At 39.6% G+C, this 20,927-nt stretch overlaps 2 protein-coding genes across 3 annotated transcripts; one reads left to right on the top strand and one right to left on the bottom strand.

Annotated features, from left to right (window-relative positions):
* Positions 1 to 279: 279 nt before the first annotated feature.
* Positions 280 to 5,244, top strand: LOC141429621 (GILT-like protein 1; the record flags this gene model as incomplete). The annotated part of the gene is made up of 6 exons (XM_074090032.1): positions 280 to 289; positions 378 to 451; positions 2,875 to 3,006; positions 3,505 to 3,678; positions 4,216 to 4,356; positions 5,065 to 5,244. Coding segments are annotated over 6 exons (711 nt in total), but the record flags the coding sequence as incomplete, so codon positions are not given.
* Positions 5,245 to 6,836: 1,592 nt separating this feature from the next.
* On the bottom strand, positions 6,837 to 19,418 carry LOC141429600 (chymotrypsin-like protease CTRL-1). 2 transcript variants are annotated; one of them, XM_074089986.1, is made up of 9 exons: positions 19,261 to 19,418; positions 17,074 to 17,138; positions 14,460 to 14,551; positions 12,750 to 12,937; positions 12,132 to 12,240; positions 10,588 to 10,769; positions 9,277 to 9,377; positions 7,709 to 7,891; positions 6,837 to 6,995 (listed from the first exon to the last, which is right to left on the bottom strand). In XM_074089986.1, the coding sequence occupies exons 1-9, from the start codon at positions 19,328 to 19,330 to the stop codon at positions 6,885 to 6,887; spliced, it is 1,101 nt and encodes a 366-aa protein (XP_073946087.1). In that variant the 5' UTR covers positions 19,331 to 19,418; the 3' UTR covers positions 6,837 to 6,884. The 2 variants fall into 2 exon arrangements, with proteins under 2 accessions (XP_073946087.1, XP_073946088.1); XM_074089987.1 differs by lacking the exon at positions 19,261 to 19,418 and adding an exon at positions 17,690 to 17,758.
* Between the last annotated feature and the right edge of the window lie 1,509 nt (positions 19,419 to 20,927).

The raw sequence follows: 20,927 nt of genomic DNA, 5'->3' as shown, positions 1-20,927 counted from the left end.
ATTTAATTTAAAAATATCACTTGTCAAGATGATAACCTGTACGGAAACAAACAAAATTAACCTAATAAACGCTTAAAAAAATAACAAATATGGATGAAAAGGTTTTTAAACACGCAACATGGATAAAATAAACATAAAAATGATATGGAAATAGTATACTTTATCATTATATTGCTGATGATAGTGTATGCGATCTATCTGGTGCAACCTTACTGGATCTTTATTCTAACTGTGGCAATAGTGTACACTTTGTACACTCAAATAATGATGATATTTTGATCCAGACCAAGTAAGTACACCTACACGAGTCTGTTAAGGCTAGATCATACAAAATTATGCGTAGGAAAGTAATTCTATTACAATCTAATCTATTACAGTTTGCAACAGGTGGTCGAATACTCAACATCTTTGGAAAACTCCCACCAACACTTCAAAACTATGGAACAAACTGGTACTTAAATATTTTTAAATAAGTACCTGAGTATGCCATCCAGGTCATTCCAAGTATGTACCTATAATATAAAGTTACCCAAACATATAGAAATACTATTAAATACTAGAACCTAAACGTATAATTTGTGCAAAGGTAGGCAATTTCCTCTCACCGTAAGATGTACTTTATATAGGTACCACATGAATAAAGGTACATGAGTACAAACAAGCAAAAATATATATAAAAGCAGATTGGCTACAGCTACACAGCATATCAAGTCAAGTAATTGGACCATTCACACGTTATTTGCACAAATGGAGTAAAACTGTAAAACTCGACGTTACGTAAAATTCGACTGAAAATTTTGAAACCTTCGAATGGTTAGTTTGAAGTGTTTGTGCTGAAGACAATGTTATCTCCTGTGATTTCTGTGATAGGGACCATAATATTTTTCGGGAATTTAGCCGGTGGGATTGAAGGACCACAAAAGGTAAGTTAGGCATCATTTTCTTTCTTTGGGAAATTGTTCTACATGGTCCTTTGAATGGTCGTGTGAAATCAACTCAGCCTCTACTGAGGAACTGTTGAAAAAAGTAATGATGTGAAAACAGAAAACTGCGGAGAAATGAAGCTGGGGCTGAGAATCGAACCAGTTTTCTCGTCATTCCAAGACGCGTGCAAACTACTAATAAATAACCTACACCATCTCGAGCGATTCAATAAAATGTCTATTTCTATATGTATTTTCGTCTGAATAAATAAATTCCTACTAATGTAGGTACATTTAAAATTATGAAGAAGGCATAAAGACTAAATCGCATAAAGCTATTCTAAATAACATTGTCCGAGTGACCTTTGAAACGTTTGGAACATAACTTTAACGCCTATTTAGCCGTCATTTCATTACCATAGCAAAGCAACCGAAAAGATGACGAGGTGGCCCATTGTCACAAATAACGACATTGGACAAATACAATCGGGCTAAAACATATGTTAAAATAAGTAGGTACTTATCTATACCTAGGTGCTATAAGAGTAGAGGAATTGACATTATGCCAGCGTGCTACGGCGTTCATTTAGAACAGAAATATAAAAAATAAATCCTTGATATTTTTACGGATTTTTTGCTTTAGGGATAAAAACTGCCAAGAGCGTGTCGGATACGCCCAGGATAGGGGTTAGCCGTTACGAAACAATCCTTGTATAGGTACTGTACTACCTTATTTTAACATGCGGTTGTTTTACAAACTTTGTGTGTTTTATTAAAAATCCGTCATCTTGTATGTGGTGTGCCATGATGCCATCATAGGGCTTCGCAAAATGTATCTTGCTTAGGTACGCCAAATTTAGGTCCTGCACCGCCACTGGTAACTGGTAATGGATAAAGTTTAACCAACCCAACGCGATATATGGGTGCGAACGAGAGTTGCCGCTAATGGTGGGTATGATAGACAATGAACTAATGACAAATGTACATCTCGGGTGGAAACACAGCTTAAGTGTTTTCGCCTCCAAGACATTAATTAGATAGGTACAGTCACCGGCACCAATATCTGACACATGCGTGCATAAATATCTGATACGACTCTATTTCTAGGGCCGGAAGGACGTGTCAGATATTTTTGCACGCTCCGCTGTGGCAGATATTAATGCTGGTGACTGTACCTAAAGGTGCTTACTTAGACTAAATTTCCAATTCTATGCGTGATCCCAATAATAAAGAACGATACTGCACGTTTCTAACGTGATAAAGTGATAAATAGTCCTGAGTATGCATAATGGCATGTACTGAAACCGGTGTAGAGGCCTTCAGTATGTGGAACAGTGAAAGTAGACCTATGGCTTATTTATTTCCACCACATGTTTAATAAGATCTGAACTAGGCGTTCGTGACTTGTAGGTTTAAGTACGTTGGTACCTTTAGGAGTATAACAAACTGTATACCTACCTATAGATATATATCTTGTCACATGTTTTTTTTTTGCATTTACTGATACGATACCTAGCAGGTACCACCACACTTGAGGCATACTGATTCTTATTAGGATTTCTAAGACCCGACCTTGTTTCGATGTTAAAAATTCGAACTTAGTAGGTATCGAACCGTCCCGCTCACGCTTATAGTATTTATTAGGAGAGTAAGAGGGACGGTATCATACTGCATGTGATGCATGTGTGCTGTGATGTTCCAGCAAAATAAATCATTTCATTTTCATTTCATTGATTTGGGAGCCCCCCTGAGTCGCCTATAATGTGCGCCATCACAATCTCATTGACACTCATTTTACCATCATCTTATACGGTTTATAATGGTAATGTATTACTTAGATAGGTTTATATAAATGAAAACAAATTGCACTCTACGAATATGATAACCAAATCACAGTAAGATTTTATAAGCATTTTTTTTCAATTCTTTACATTTTTATTGTTATTTACAGATACTTTTGTCAGTTTACTATGAAAGCAAATGCCCGGACAGCAGAGCGTTCGTGCTACAGCAGCTGCAACCTGCCCTGCAACTGTTGCACGAACACATCATGTTGCAGCTCGTGCCTTATGGCAAATCGAAGGTGATAAGCCAACGAATTACGATTAAGAATAAGTACATTGATTGATAGATTCAGGCGTTACTATATGGCTTGGGCACTTTGACTTGTCTATGGGCATATTTGGCATATTATGGGCATTTTTGGGTAGGTAAGTGGGGATTCTACGAAATTCGAAAATCGAAGTTCGTATCGTAACGCTCCTCTCACTCTCGTATTAAATAATATACGCGTCACGGCAGCGGCGGCAGCAGCGGGACGGCAATTTTGCACTTCGTAGTACAGGGTGTACGGGTAGGGTAATAAAGGAGAGGGTGAAGGTAGCCGTCATGTCGTATAAGGAGGTCAAGGAGGCAGCTTTTAGTAGAGTAGAGAGAAGTGGAGAGGAGAGCCATTCATCGGCTACACCGACAATAAGAGTGTAACTCTTAAATATGAAGAAGAGGGTAGGTATAGGGCCTGTTCTGGCCAGAAATGGACGTCTTTCTGCTGATGTGATGACCATGAATTTGTACGTTCCAGAGCATAAACTACGGGGACAGCGGCTTCAAATGCCAGCACGGGCCCGCCGAGTGCTTGGGAAATATGGTCCAGGACTGCGCGCTGTACCAAATGCGGCACCTCTCAGACCTGGATAAGCTGGAATATGTTGCCTGCGAAATGGCTATAGAGGCTGGTGCTCGGGGGAGTATGGAGGTATGAAAAACCTAGAAATATCTGTTGTTATTGTACAGTCGAGGAAAGTAAATGACGTACAGGCACTTGCAGTAATATCTGCCACAGCGGAGCGTGCAAAAATATTTGACACGTCGTACCAGCCCTAGAAATATGCTTTGTTGTGTCAGATATTGGTGGTGGTGACTATAAGAGCGTGGAACCTTTGTGTGTTAAAATTTATTATGCATAAAAAGATTCCACCCTGATTCGTCATTCAGTTTCCTTGACTGTACCTATTTGCTTTAGTCCATGAGTTCGTCTGGCAAAAAATATTTTATTTTTACGGAAATGTGCGATTTTAAAAGTATCTATATCTATCTATCTATTATAAAACTATCTATGTTCTACCCAGGGTCTAAAAATAATCTCCACACCTTTCATCTAAATTTATTCAACGGTTTAAACGTGCAGAGGCATCGCATTTATAAAGTAAAGTAGTATAAAGTATTCAAAGGCAGTGAGTATCTTTGTATTCGATCGTACCTATAACAGATATTTTCGTCTAAAATATTCCAGTGCGTAAAAAAATCAAGACTACAGGGCGATCAGGTGGCAAAATGTTTGAGAACCAGGCAGGGAGTAGACCTGCAGCTGGATTCCGAATACCTCACGCTGCTTATTCGGCCGAAGTTCATACCCACCGTTACTGTTGACGCGGTAAGAATATAACATTCTAACTACCAACTAACTTTTTAACTTTATTTAATTTCAATTAAGGTTTCTAGTATCTAAGTTACTATTTTAAGCTAGTATCGTAAGTTTATGAATGGTTAAATGAGTCAATCACAAGCAAGACTGTAACGGCAAACTGACCTCTCGATACAAACGGCATCTAGCGTTATTTCGTCTGTCAAGAAATTCTCATTGAATAGTTTCCTGGTAAAAAAATAATATATTCTATTTAGTCCGATGTTAGATTATCTGAAAAGTATAGTTTCACTTCATCTAAAAAGCAGCTGGTCTGAGAAGCAACTGGTCTGAGTAGCAAGTGGTCTAAGAATCAACTGCTGTAAGTAGGTAAGTTGTGTTAAGGCACGAAGCACCTCAGCCACGCAGAATAGGAGCTCCGTCCAGCTCTGTCTACTTTGAGTCAAAAAATTTTAGACCACTTGCTACTTAGGACTAGTTGCTACTTAGACCAGTTGCTACTTAGACCAGCTGCTTCTTAGAGTACTTGCCACTTAGACCAATTGCTAATTTGCTACTTAGATCAGCTGGTCTAAGCACTGCTTTTTAGACGAAATGACACTAACCCGTCAGAAAATAATAGACACGAACTTTTTCTTTCGCCAATTAAACAAAAAATTATGAAGATAATAATATCTCTGTCATCGACTCTCAATTTTACTTTGCTCGTCATTGCAGTTGTTCGATCAAAAGGTACAAGACAATGCTCTCGCGGACCTGACAGGCACGCTCTGCGCGATGCTGCAGCTGACGCATGCGTGCGCGCAGTACTACAACGCGCTCGCGATGCGGCACATACTCGCGTACCCCATCGACGCGGAAAACTTACCCATATACATAACTAGTAAAAAGATTTAAAAAAATGCTGTTTCAATTCATTATCATGGACGTACAGCCAGTAGCTGAAGTGGATGAGCGGTTATGGTGTACAAAATGATCTACACTCGACTCTACTGCTAAGGTAATAAGAGTGTTTGCGAAAATCCCAATCCGCACTGGGCCCGCGTGGGAACTACGCCCCAAGGCCGTTGTGAGAGGAGGCCTGTGCCCAGCAGTGGGAGGTACACAGGCTGGGATGATGATGAGCATCAAAACTACTCATCTATGTACTTCTCCTGCTGGCTGTTGTAGCGTAGCCGATTATCCATACTAATGTTAAATAAATGCGAAAGTGTGTGTGTTTGTATGTTTATTATGATTGTCCGTCTCTCACGTCGAAACGGAGCGACGGATCGACGTGATTTTTGGCATAGAGATAGTTTATGGGTCAGAGTGACATAGGCTGTTCTTTATCCCAGAAAACTGCACAGAGTTCCCGAGGGATAAGCGCGCGTTAACCGAATTCCACGATGGCGAAGCCGGCGGGCAAAAGCTAGTTAAGTTTACAAAGCACGAACTCGGCTTAGTGGGAAGATTCACGTGCATTTACGTTTTGGCATTGTTTTTCGGGGAGGCCCAATCTCTGATTGCCACGAGCCAGAGCAGGCACTCAAATCCTGTGAAAACCCTTTTATGGTGCACTATTTGCCCGACTGGGGATCGAACCCGAGTCCTAAAGCTACGTAGCCAAGTTGTCTTACTACTAGGCTACTCGGACGATAAAGTAAAGTGGTCTAAGTACACTCACCATCACCAATATCTGACACAACAAAGCGTGCATAAGTATCTGATATAGTCGTTTCAGACGACCAGATGGCCTAGTAGTTAGAGAACCTGACTATGAAGCTTGAGGTCCCGGGTTCGATTCCCGTGTCGGGGCAGATATTTGTATAAAAAATACGAATGTTTGTTCTCGGGTCTTGGGTGTTTAATATGTATTTCAGTATGTATCTATATCTATATAATTATATTTATCCGTTGCTTAGTACCCATAACACAAGCTTTGCTAAGCTTACTTTGGGATTGTCCCGTGATATTTATTTATTAAGTATTTTTTATTTAAGGCCGGTAGGACGTGCTTGGGCCAATCAACTATTTTACCCACACTTTGGGCGTCTCCTGCGTTACCAAAATTGTCTCTGGCGTTACCATGTACTCGTATTCATGTACACCATCTATTAAATTACAGAAAAACATGTTTAATTACAAAACACTGCAATTTTTTGAAAAATGTCGCGGACAGATTAGTGTGGGTAAAAAAGTTGATTGGCCCACTTATCAGATATTTTTGCGCGCTCTTCGCTGTGGCAGATATCAATGTAGGTGCAGTAAACCGGGGTCACTTTAGGAAAATTTGGGGCTACTTTGATTGATTTAAAATGGTTATAAAAACGCAAATATTCATAGCTCGATTGAGCAAATTAAGTAAAAAGTTAGGTGATTTATGAAGGTAGGTATTTCACTGGCACATCTAAAAAAATAAGGACATGGCGTAAAAACTGTTTTCCAAAGTAGACCCTGCATTTTATATTAACATCGTTTTACATCAGTCGTTAAAAGAAAAGACGGAATCGCATTTATATTAGTTTTATATTTACCCAAAGATACAGTTAGTAATATCATGACGGAGAATTGTCGACTATCCACTTGTAGTAATGCGCGATGTTGGTGTAGACGCTGGGCACGCCTTCGCTGCCGCAGTTCTCGGAGCCAAAGGACACGATACCAACCTAAAAGACACATGCTGTCAAGTTCTAAATTATGTCAGTCACTTGCATTATTATCTGCTACAGCGGAGCGTGCAAAAATATCTGACACGTCCTGCCGGCCCTAGAAATAGAGTCATATCAGACATTTATGCAAGCTTTGCTGGGTCAGATAGTGCTGTTGGTAACTGTACGTCCATTAGAGGCCTGTTTCATTAGACTGAGTTGATGTTACTTTATATGACAGATACATGTAATAATACTAATAATAGAACAATATAAACAGAGATGGCATCACAAATAGCTTACCACAAGTGAACTTGTTAAGTGATAGGATATGTATCTATATCTGTGTTCTTTATACGAACGTAAATTTCTAGGGACTCCCATAGAAATCATAGATTTATTTTGATGTCACGCGAATTTCAATTCAACTGGTTCTTAATAGTTCCAAAGGCTGGTACGGTTGTACATACAGGTGATTCGGGAGACGTGAGCAGGACCATGCCTACCGGATTCAATTGGTTAAGGCCCCGTACCATCCGTATATCGTACCAGTACCTATTAGTGAGAAGTTTTTTTTTTCTAGTGCATGGTCGGTCACTCCACATTTAAAGGCGTGGGGGTTTTACTTAAAAATGATTTCGAACGATCCCTTAACAATTACTGAGGGTGAATGGTTGGCCCTAGTCACGCCGCGTCTCCCGAATCACCCAGTACAGTGAATATAAAATTACCTGGACATATTTCCCATCGCGGCTGAGCAACAGTGGCGCCCCCCCAAAGCCGGAACAGGCGTCCCTCCCTTCCTCGCCGCCCGCACACAACTGGCCCTCGTGGACGGGCACCGACTCCCCAAAGATACGCTCGCACGTGGCCAGCGAGACCAGGGGGACTTCTAACTGCTGTTGGCGGCTTACCTACGAAACATAGTTAGTTATTTGTTTTTAGGATTCCGTACCTAAAGGATAAAAACGGGACCCTATTACTAAGACTTCACTTTCTTTCTGTCTGTCTGTCACCAGGCTAATCTCATGAACTGAGATAGCTAGACAGTTAAAATTTTCACACATGATGTATTTCTGTTGCCAACATACCAACAAATATTAAAAACAGAATAAAATAAATATTTAAGGGGTGCTCCCATACAACAAAAGTGATTTTTAACCGTTTTTTGCTTATGTCTGTAAACCCCACTAAACCACTAGACACTAGCAAAATTGTCCTCCGATGGACAGAGCCATATTAAAAAACGGCCATGTGCGAGTCGGACTCGCGCACGAAGGGTTCCGTACTATTATCTATACAAAATACAACATTTTCTGTATGGCTCTGTAGGACAATTTTGCTAGTGCCTAGTGGTTCAGTGGGGTTTACCGTTGTAGGTACTAGGTACGGTAGTCATCAAAGGAAATGAGAGGTAATGGTGGATGAACGATGACGTGAATTCTATAAAACGCCCGCGCGTTAGACAATACGACTCAGCCTTAGACTCAGACTTAGCTCGCGCGACACTGATTATATGAAACACTTCCAGATGCTAGCGACCGCGTCGCACGACTAAAGTGGGTCGCGCGACCCGTGGCCCATTTCACGAAACTACAAGTTACAATTTACAAGGTTGTTACAATTTATTAGGTGGTCTCTTTTCAATCATCATCATCATCATCCCAGCCTATATATGTACGTCCCACTGCTGGGCACAGGCCTCCTCTCAGAAAGAGAGGGCTTGGGCCGTAGTTCCCACGCGGGCCCAGTGCGGATTGGGAACTTCACACGCACCATTGAATTGCTTCGCAGGTTTGTGCAGGTTTCCTCACGATGTTTTCCTTCACCGTAAAGCTCGTGATAAATTTCAAATGTAATTCCGCACATGAATTTCGAAAAACTCAGAGGTGCGAGCCGGGGTTTGAACCCACGATCCTCTGCTTCAAAGGCGATAGGTCAAACCACTAGGCCACCACGGCTCTTTTCAATGCATACTGTTAAACAAAGACTACCGCTTTTAAATTGTAACTTGTAGCTTCGTGAAATAGGACACCGGCCGCAGTCGCGTGTCGTTGTCGCCAACATCAGAATGCTACCTTCATGTGTCTGCGTTTTTTGCGCACATCACTTTAAAAACGACAGCTAAGGTCATTGAATTTAAATCAATGTCCATCACAAATAATTAGACATACAAAACACAACGTTATATCATAAAAGTCGTTCCACCCCAACAACAAATCAGTATACGAGAAGGAACTCTATCACAAAGGTAACAAAATGCAGTTATGTTTACCTATGTAAGTATAATCGCACTTACCAAATTGTTTTGTCCGGACAATTTACCCCATCCAACGAGTAATGCGCGTTCGTTTATAACGATTTCCGGCTTGTCATTTAAGCAGATCGGCGCTACTGATACTGGAATAAATAGCAAGAAATTAACAGTGACATTGACTGGTCGATATAACTACGGCTATTAATATTAGATTACTTCCTAATTCTATATTGGTTACGCAAATAAATATTATATAAGTTAACACTAACGATGAGGCTACTGATACGTCGATATTTTATAGGTACTAACCCGCACCAATATCTAACACAAATAAGTTTTTGGTAAAAAAAAATTTTTGTTGACTGTACTTTTTATTGACTGTACTTATATTTTCTCCCAAACTACATTTGATAACAAATTTCAAGTCAATGCCATTAACCTTCGAAGAGTTCCGTCCTGTGGAGACGATCCTGGCTGGACTATCAGGATGTCACTACCAGATTATTGTGTTGTCACGCAATTTACATAAGTATACCAAATTTCAAGTCAATCCAACTACTGGAAGTTGGTCGAATTTAACTTGCAAGATTTGATTACAGACAGACGAAACTAAATAAAAGCAACGGGACAGGTGAAACTAAATAAAAGCTTGTAAAGAAGCGTGCGTAAATATCTCATACGAATCTATTTCTAAGGCCGATAGGACGTGTCAGATATTTTTGCACGTTCCGCTGTGGCAGATATTGATGCTAATGACTGTAAAGTCGAGGAAACTGAATCACGCACCATGGTGGAACCTTTTCATAATTAATTTCGCTATGATTTCTTTGCCACATGTGTGAAAAGAGAGCATGACATTAGTAGTACAAAGGCTCCACCCTGATACGTGATTAAGTTTCCTTGACTTCAATTCCAAAATCAAGCAAGACCTTTTGACGTACACTGGAACTGTATGCTAAATTTCGAGGCAAAAGACGCCATGCGTTTGTGTTACTAAAAAAATTAAGGGGCTGATGCGTCTCTATTTGTTTTGTTCGAATAGACGGCATTACATTTAACCGTCAGTTAACACTAATCAATGGATGGTGAAACAGCCCCTAAGTTGTCAATTTCAGTACCTAATGGCTAAACACCTCGAAAGCCTACCTACTTATATGTTATGACTAAATCTACGCTTTGATGAAGAAAGCATCGGTGGATATCATTCTTCTGTGTTTGTATATGCGATGCGAGCGATATACTCGTTTGAATTTTCTCTTTTTTACGCAACAGCGATGGAGCCTCTATAATCGAACCAAGAAATACCGGCATAAATTTTTCCACGGGCCTTGCTGGCCTAAATGCCATAACTACCTGAATACTTCATCTCATCCTTCAGCACGATGAGCGCGATGTCGTGCCGAAATATCTTCTGTTCGTAGCCGACGTGCACGACGACATTTTCCACCTTGATAGCTTGTGTCGGTGGCGCACAGAACAACTCGTTGCAGTCCGAGCCGCGAGTTGTGTCGTACTCGCCTACCACCACCGTGGAGCTGGAAAAAAAATCGCAGATAGTATCAGTATCCCTTCTGATCCACTGTACAGACACCAGCTCCAATATCTGACACGACAAGCGTGCAGAAATATCTGATAAGACTCTATTTCTAGGGCCGGAAGGACGTGTCAGATATTTTTGCACGCTCCGCTGTGGCAGATATTAATGCTGGTGACTGTACCACCGACAGTGGTACGGTGGGTAATTATTTTTCCCTACGATACCACCGTAGTGCTGAAACACGGATTGCGATTACAATTTATGTATCTATAAAATTAACAATTATTTTATCATAATGCACTCATTAAGAAGGGTTCCCTTTTATCTCATGAAGTGCATTAAAATATTATGATCAACTTAGACGACCTCTTTTCTAAATCCGTAATGTAAATGTTAATTAGAACTCTTTACTTGCATTTAATAATCGTAAATGACGATTTCATAACTTTGGTCCAAATGGAAATTGTTAACAAAGATATTACAATAGGTCATGCATTAGATAAATTAAGACTATGAAGATTTTTGGTTTGATCATTTAGAGGAGAAGGTGGTAGCTAAAAATGTGTAATAATGTGTCACGTTTTGTTATCACAATTAGGAATAATTATTTTTTTGTGCAGTTTTTATTGTAAATGATACTAACTATACTCTATTCTATAAGTACTATAAAATACATAAAATATAAACATCACTATTAATTGGTGGTATTGTTTTTAAAATTATTACCCACCGTACCGCTGGGGGTATGGTCGGTGGTACGGTGGGTCAGAAGGGTCAGTAAATTAGTACTTAACTTTATTTGGTTAGTTCTACGAGCGTTCCAACCGCTACCAGTTTCCTGTCTCCTGTCGCATATATTGAAGAAATAAGCAAGAAATTATAAAATCCTTCCATTCTACCTGACTCATTTCTTCAGTAAGTATAAGCGACAAGAAATTATACTGATAGCGGTTGAAACGTTCGTAGAACTATCATTTGCTAGAAATTATTTTTGTTGGAGGTAGAAAGTGCACATTTTGAGACAATAGAAGAGTTAACTAACTTTTAATAACATAATTATCGCGGCTATCGTGGTTACTAAATGTATGCAAATTCGTGACTATTTTCACTTTAAAATTGTCTCTACGATTACCTTTTTTTATGAGAAAATTAGGTTCAAAATTTGCGGATCTTTTCGGCCACTTGGTACTAAAATCCGATTATGCTAAAATTTGGTATAGTAAGTCCGGTGGCAACAGAGTAGTTTTCTTCGTCAAAATCACAAAATTACTCAATCTAGAAAAGAAAGAACCTAACATAATACATACTTACCTATTTACATATAGATTATAGATATCTAACAACTATAAAGTATACTCACAGTTTATATCCTTCGGGCTTGGCCAGGGCACAGTGAGCCGCGGTCAGCACAACGCGCTTCGAGATAATGGACCCACTGCAAGCAAACCTTACTATGCCACTCTCTTTCTCTGAAAACAAAGAAAATACCTCTTTGCAACATGGCTGCACATACACCAGAGACGAGCAAAGATAAGCAAACTCTCTTTCTAAATCGCCACTGACAGAGTGGTGGTGGTTATTAATTAGATCAGTTGTGAACCTCCATGTTGACTTTCCTAGGAAAATAGCATTAGCGTATCTACGGTTATTTTTCAGGGTAGGGGGGCTGGCCTGGATTGTTGTGTTAAGATATCAGTATGATAGAATTTCGAATCGATAGCCCAAAATCCTGGGGTGGGCACTAGACCATACTGTGGTGGGCACGGCCCGCCCGGCCCCCCTCTATATACGCCTATGGATAATAGTCTGGTGGTTTCCCGTTGCCTTCCACATCGAAAGGAATCAGCTGTGCGAGAAAAAATCCACGTGAATTAGTAAAAAAAAAAAACGTTTTACAAAGTCCGCTCCGTTTGCAACGAAAGGGGGCATTATACTTCTCAGACTTCGCCTCATAAACTACGGTTGAAATCCAACTTACGCGTAAACCCGATCCTGGCAACCCACGGGTGGGCCCCCAGCCCCTTATAATCGACCCCCTGCACCATGCTCCGGCCACACTTCTCCGTGTTGTCGGGGTACACTTTGCCGCACTCGCAGGAGGGGCAACAGACGTAGTCTTCACCGTTGATGTGGCCACATGTCAGCTCGTTCAGTCGGTGAAAATATCTGTGGTAAACGCATGATGTTTTTTTATTTTTTATTAAACTGGATGGCAAACGAGCAAATGGGTCTCCTGATGGTAAGAGATCACCACGTATTGCAGACACGTTGCCAACCTAGAGGCCTAAGAGCTTGTCCAGATGAGGCGATTACGCTCGAGTGGACTCGCGCCGAGGTACTGGGGCTACATATATCCCGTCCAGATGATGCTGCGCGTTTCGCAACTCGCGCGTAAATCGCGTGCAATGAGCGCGACTCTCGACTCGCACGTACTACGCGCGAGCGCCGCGCGAGTTGAGATACCCAGGCGCCATTGCTGCGTCCACTACCACGCGCGACTCCATGGCGAGTGGACGTATTAGATTTTTATTTTTTATTTTTATTTATTTTTATTTTATTAAATATACTATGTGTTATTCTGTCACGTAGAATTGGATGCACGTTAAATCGTCTAGCTCTTCGTTTACAACATTTCCATCGACGGTATGCAAGCCACAACACGACCGCTGTATCCGAGTCCATCCAATCCCTCTCAGTGTAGGAACGCGCGTAAAACGCGTCATCTGGACGCAATATAAAATGAAACGCGCGAGTCCACTCGCGCGTAAATCGCCTCATCTGGACAAGCTCTAAGATGTGATACCTCGCGTGCCAGTAATTTCACCGGCTGTCTTACTCTCCACGCCGAAACACAACAGTGCAAGCACTGCTGCTTCACGGCAGGATTAGCGAGCAAGATGGTGGTAGCAATACGGGCGGACCTTGCACAAGGTCCTACCACCTGCAAAATGCTAGGAAAATATGTAAAAAATAATCTCAGTCGCTTTGAGAGAAGAATTCAGTTTAGTCTAATGTCTAGGTAAAGTCGAGTTCGTAAACTTCTGAGCAAAAATTTGTTCCAAAATATCTAAACACGCTTCTACGCCGTGTTCACATATTTTTGGTCAAATGTTTGCTCAGAAGTTTATGAACTCGACTGTACTTGGAAGCTATACTTAAGTAGTTTTAAATTTCCACTCATAATGGCGGGACTAAGCTAAGCTTGGGACTTTATCAATATCCTACGATGATGTATGATTTCCCTAATCTCCGGTAGTGATAGGTACATGCAGATACCTAGTTACTCGGTACTAGGTAGTTCGATTTTACAAAGCAGCTAGGTTACGTACTACTACTACGTACTTGCCTACATTATTCTCAAATTTCAAATAATCTTATTTCGGACGAAAAAATTACAGGCAGGCGAGGAAAAATGAGCTCGAGTAAAGACCTAGTGACAGTGGGAGCATTTTAGTACCTAAATATATAGGTATGTGTGAGGCTACAATATTTCTTGATTTTGATTGTCGCTCCAGGCAGATTGTTATATCTGGGAACCGAAGTCCGAACAATAAGCGTAAGAAGTTGTATTTATGCGTCCGAGTTGAGAAAATTCGATGGCGCGATGTAGGAATTGGAGTTTCTATATTTGCTCACTAGACGGCGGAATTGGCGGAATCGCCACATAAGTAATCAAGAATATTCTTACTTGTCTGACGAGAAGCAGGAAAAGTCCAGCAAGTCTCCCAGCATTGGGCACATGCTGACCGGCATGCACGTCGTGTTCGGAGGACATGGACCCTGAAACGGAACAATGGAACTGGTTTATTGGTTCAGACGTTACTTTGCGGTGCTCCTTAACTATGAACTAGGGCTTGCAATCCGGATAAACCGGATATCCATATTATCCGGATATCCGCCCATTTTGAAATCCGGATAGGAAGCTCTTCATTATCCGGATAATTTGGATAATTCGAATATCTAATATTAAGCGCGCGCTCGCGCATTGTGAGAGGTTAGTGTAGTGTATGCATACACACAGATACATTTCTTTTTGTATTAGGAAGGTTTACATGCAATACTTATAAGTTAGGTTCATTCTTAACATCTTGTTTGGTAGTGGCGATGATGAATTTTTCGTAAATGTGTATGTAAGTAATGTATGTGTTTATTTTATTAATATTATTATATTTTATGTATTTTTTCAATCTTCTATATTTTTTTTACCTTACATTACACACACCTGCTTTGATCACCTTTTTTCTTGATTCTATGTTAATAACATCGTCAGGTCGAATAAGAAGGTAGAAGAAGAGATCGCTTTTTAGGGATTAGACCCCTGTTTTCTCGTCTCCTACCCTACCTTTTATGTTCTGATTTCATTTTATAATGAATGTTTTTTGGTGTTCAATACAATACGCTTTGTATTGTATTGTGTTATTTATTCTTATGATAGAGCAAGAGCCCGCAAGAGCCAGACTTTCGTTATAGTATCGTTATAATCCTTCTTTATAGTCCGACTACAGGACCAGAGCACGAAGCCTATTCCTTTGCAGCGGGGAGTCAGACAAGGAGATGTGATCTCTCCGAAACTGTTCACCGCTGGATTGGAAGATGATTTTAAGGTTCTGGACTGGAAAGGACGAGGCATTAACAATAATGGGGAGTACTTCACTCACCTTCGATTCGCCGACGATATTGTAGTCATGGCTGAGACTATGGAGGACCTCAGTGCTATGCTCGTTGACCTCAGCAGAGTTGTTTCCGACCGAGTTAGCTTAAAAATAAACATGGACAAGACGAAAGTCATGTCTAATGTTGTGCCAGCTCCCGTAATAGTCGGAGGCTCTGCGCTCGAAGTTGTTGACGACTATGTACACCTAGGACAAACGATCCAGTTAGGTAGGTCTAACTTCGAGAAAGAGATCATTCGTCGAATCCGACTCGGCTGGGCAGCATTCGGGAAGCTTTGCAGTGTCTTTTCGGCCAAATTACCGCAATGTTTGAAGTCAAAAGTCTTTGACCAGTGTGTGTTGCCAGTGATGACATCTGAGACGTGGGCGCCAACGATGGGCTTCATTAGGAAGCTCAAAGTCACTCAAAGGGCTATGGAGAGGTCTATGCTCGAGGTTTCTCTACGGGATAGAGTCAGAAATGATGATATCCGCAGTAGAACTAAAGTTACCGAAATAGCCCGAAGCATTGCGAAACTGAAGAGGCAGTGAGCGTGCTCGCAGGACTGATGGCCAATGGGGTTAGAAGGTTCTCGAATGTCGTCCGCGGAGCGGGAGACGAGCCGTCGGCAGGCCTCCAATAAGATGGAGCGACGACCTGGTTAAGATCGCTGAATTGCGTTCGATGCGGAAAGCACATGACTGGTCTGAGCGGAGAGCCTTGGACGAGGCCTAAGTCCAGCAGTGGACGTCTTTCGGCTGACATGATGAATCGAATCTACTCTCGATTCTGAGTATTTCTGAGCAAAGTGCTTTCCGGTTTTCAGTTATATTAAAAATTAACACCTTGCATAAAAAAAAACTTTCAGCCTTTAAAATATAACGAAGGTCTGGCTGTCGTGGGCTCTTGGTCCGTAAGCCAAAATAACAACAAGCAGAAGACAGAGAAGTTATAAAGTGTTTTTAAAGTTATTTCACTCATTAAAGTGACAAAATAATGATTTTTACGTGCGTATAAGACAATCAGCGATTAAGTTAATTAACTAACACGCACGATTCGTCTGATGAAACAAATTTAAAATTGTTTTTAGCGTTTTTTTTTTAATATTTGGAAAATTATTCAAATTATTCAAAATAACCGGATATCCGGATACTGAGATTTCAAATATCCGAAATATCCGGATAATAAAAAGTTACCGGATAGTGCAAGCCCTACTATGAACCAAGTACAATCATTTATCTAACGATAAATAAAAAACACTCGTGATTTCATTCCGACCTCGTGGAGATATTGCGATAAAAGTACAATCCGTGAGCTCTTAGGAAATAATTTCCATTGAAACTAATATACAAGGTGGAAAAAATCTATGGGCCCTGGAGGGCAACTACCTTAAATGTTTATTAGACAAATTTTAGCCTGAACAATAATCCTATCGGTTCGTATAATAAAATAGCGACTGTTTTTTTTATTTTTAGTTGGTTCGATTCCCGGGTGAGACAAGCGAAGTATAGAAGATCTTTGGATGTAGTTTTGTTTCATTTTAAAAATAAAGGAATGTTTCCTTTCAGTTCCATTAGCTAACTAAAGTATTTAAAGTAGTAGCCCTCCAGGGCCCATAGATTTTTTTCCACCCTGTATAGGACACTTACTTGTAATTCATATAATCCACCGTCATCATTTCTTTCGTCTTCCATCCCCAAACCTATTGATATACCTGAAATCCATACAAAAAACACGTCAAGTCGAATCAATCAGCTTGCGATAGATCATTAATTATCCTATGTCCATGGGTGTATGGAACGATGCTTCTAAACCGGTCTAAAAATTATCGTCTTAATCAGAACTCAAGTCAAAGCTGATAGATAACTAATCTATTTTTCAAGGGAGTCCCTCTTATTCCCGGACACCAAATTTTAGACTGCGAACAAGCCTGCCGCTTAATTAGCTTTTTTATATTTGATACAAGCTCGTTTCCTGACTGTACCTACCTACTACGATTGTCATTCAAACATTACCCCTGTCCAGCCTATATACGTCCCACTGCTGGGCACAGCCCTCCTTTCAGAATTAGAGGGCAAGCTTTACGGTGAAGGCAAACATCGTGAGGAGACCTGCACGCACAACCCTCCAATGCATTTCGACCCATCCCCTATCATGCATTCAAATCTCTAGACAATTTTATAACGAGAAAGATACAAATGGATGATCCGCAATTTTGCAAGTTAAACCAAAGCTTGTAAAATAATAAAACAAAACTTGACCTACATTTGTTTAAATAATAAAAGCAGATCCACATAGGTACTAACAACGATTTGAAACACCGCACAACTATTAAATGGTGCCGATGTCATGGGACCGACAATGGTGACATAACATAGCACGAGCCATCAATATTGCATGTTTATCACGACCTTGGTTGTTCTGATTATTATCATTATTTCCATACACCTCCTAATCGAGGCAGTTCATTGTTGGCTGCAAATTATTGGCGGGGAACAGGCGCATATACGTACAGATTGAGATTCCGTCCTTGTATATTCACCAGCCCCAATATCTGACATAACAACGTGAGTATCTGAAACGACTCTATATTTTTGCACGCTCCGCTGGGGCAAATATTAATTCAGGTGACTGTACGCAACTAGATTCTTATTTAGAATTGACGACTGAGGACTGGGAAACATATCCGAAATCATATTAGTGAAAGTGAAAATACTATTTGAGAGTAGAAAAAAAAATCTAGTATTTTGCTAAAAAAAAAGAAAAATAGGTTCTTATCAGCTCGCATAATTGTTATAAATAATAATGTAAGTACCTATTTATTTTGAATTCTTATAAAATACACTTAGGCTACCTACCTTAAAGAGTTCTACAGTATGACCATTTAAAAATTTCTGAAAAATTTACGGTTTCGTCGGGAAAAAATTATGACATACATTAAACCTTTCAAAAATTATGCGACATGATACCTACGCAACCTCCTTTAAATTTCGATATTAGGCAAAACTAATTAGGGCTATAATATTCTACTACCTACTCTGTTCGTGTTTTAACATTAAATAAGCACATTTTCTATAAAAAAAAACACTAGAGATTCTACTGATGTGATGTCAATTATCAATTCCCAGAGGCCTTATGAAGTGCCTAAAATATACATAATTTCACCCGCAATTATATAACGTTTTGAATGCGGTCTTAGGCGGACCAGTGTTAAGTTGACTATTTAACTTTGAGTTAACTCCTATTAAATAATATTGTCGACATGTATAGAATGGACATCATTTCATTAGGTAATCCAGGTTTATTTTTATTTTTATTTAACCATAAACAGTGCAAATAGCGGTATCCAAGCAATGGAAAGTTATAAGGATCTGGATCTTTTTGTCGAATTCTTGTCGAAGAGACGACGAGATCAAAAAATCTCCAGATCTATACTTTTTTAGCGCCTCGCGGTACGCAACCAGGATGAAGCGGGATGATGAAAAATTAAGTATTTGTGTTCAGGGCATTCTTAAAGCTTATCTTAAAATAAAATACGTTGAATGTGCTTGTCTTATACCAAATTTACTTCGTGTTTTAGCGTGAGTTGCACTAAGTTACTATAACAATAACCAATATCAAACTAAGTAGTCAAATCCCTTTGATAAGATGGTTAAATATTTTCGTTTGCCTTAAAAATGTATTTAACGCTAAATGTTTAATTTCTAATTAAAAAAAAAATCATTTTTATTTGAAGCCGCGTGAGTTTTCCGGATTTATTTCATTAAATACAATAGCAAAAACTAAAATTAGTTCGAAACAAAAATCAAAATACCGACTAAAGATAATTGACTCACTTCCAAACTGGGCGTGCACAGTCCATTTCAATGCAAATCCGCTAAACAATAAAAACACTTCTACGATCATTTTGCCACATTATCTGACACTAGCGTTCATTTGTTTAAAACTGTCTGTCAGACAGAATATACGAGATGCGCCCGCGTCGGGACCACAACAAAAATGATACGGTACACACAAAGGCTGCGATTCGTCAGGCCTGATTCAGGGGATGTGAACATTTTCGTGCTTTGTTTGATATAACTTTAAACAGCTTGAAGCAAAATTTTACTGGTTTTCTAATACGCTCTACATTACGGGATTGCCATGCCGCTTTAAGTTTCGATCTGTTATAAGTAGTTATAAGCCGAGATATTATGGAACAGACGAATTTCTTTGTATTTAGATCCAACAAAGCTTTTGTAATTATCGAACAATGTTCTTCTGGAAACTTAGACAGATAAAACAAGTAGGCGGGTAAACTTATTAGTTTTACTGTCCGATGTCAATAATCTGTTCATATCTTTTACTACTCCACTTTTTCTTATGGTGCCTGTAAAAACATAGCTTAATTTTGTAGCATCGCAAAAAAATCTTAAAACTACACTATACCTACTACTACTACTACAAAATAAATAATGGAAGTTTAGTATAGTTATTAGTAAATTTAAACTGTGATAGGATCTACACACTTATTAGCTTTGCTGAGGTATATTACCCCGAGTTAAATTTGAAAAAGACTAAATTAGGAAGCGGTACCATTGCTACGAATGGTTGCCGACCACTGGCGCAATGTGAATCACCGCTACAAATTGTTAACTTCAGATTGGCACTGGTACGATTCACAGCAAGTAATTAAATACAGTAATAAAATGCCTCCCGGTTTTCTATCTAGTTAATACACAATATAGACAACAAAAAAAAACATACAGTCGATTGAGAACCTCCTCCTTTTTAGGGTTCCGGAGCCAAAATGGCAAAAACGGAACTCGTCATGTCTGTCTGTCCGTCCGTCCGCGGCTTTGCTCAGCGACTATCAATGCTAGAAACTGTAATTTTGCACAATATATATGTAAACTATGCCGACAAAATGGTACAATAAAAAATTCAAAAAAAAATTTTTTAGGTACCTCCCATAGACGTATTGGGGGTGTTTTTTTTTCTCATCCAACCCTATAGTGTGGAAGATCGTTGGATAGATCTTTTAAAATCATAAGGGGTTTGCTAAGACGATTTTTCGATTCAGTGATTTGTTCGCGAAATATTCAACTTTAAAGTGCAAATTTTCACGAAAATCGATAGCCCCCCCCCTAAAATTTAAACCAGTTGATGGAAAATTTTGAAAAAAATTCAGAATAGTAGTAAGTACATAAAACTTTCAAGGAAAACTATATTTTGGGCGTGTCCGACACGCTCTTGGCCGGTTTTTTGAAGTTGGTTGACAATTGACAATAAAGTATAAACGAGTAGGTGTACCTACAATAGGTTCTAGTTTTATACTTTATGCCATTTCAATTTTACTTCAGTGTTACTAGCATATGTTTAATGAAAGTGTATCAAATAAGTACCTATCAAATAGGAGATAACAACAGTATATTTAATTACGTAAATATTAAAATCTCTGTTTTATATTGTTAAAAAAACCAGGCAAGAGCGTATCAGACACGCCCAAAATAGGGTTCCGTAG

The sequence above is a fragment of the Choristoneura fumiferana genome, chromosome 7, assembly GCF_025370935.1.
Source record: "Choristoneura fumiferana chromosome 7, NRCan_CFum_1, whole genome shotgun sequence".
NCBI classification, from domain to species: Eukaryota; Metazoa; Arthropoda; class Insecta; order Lepidoptera; family Tortricidae; genus Choristoneura; species Choristoneura fumiferana.
Note: the sequence above shows the minus strand (reverse complement) of the source record. Positions and strands in the feature narration are given on the sequence as shown.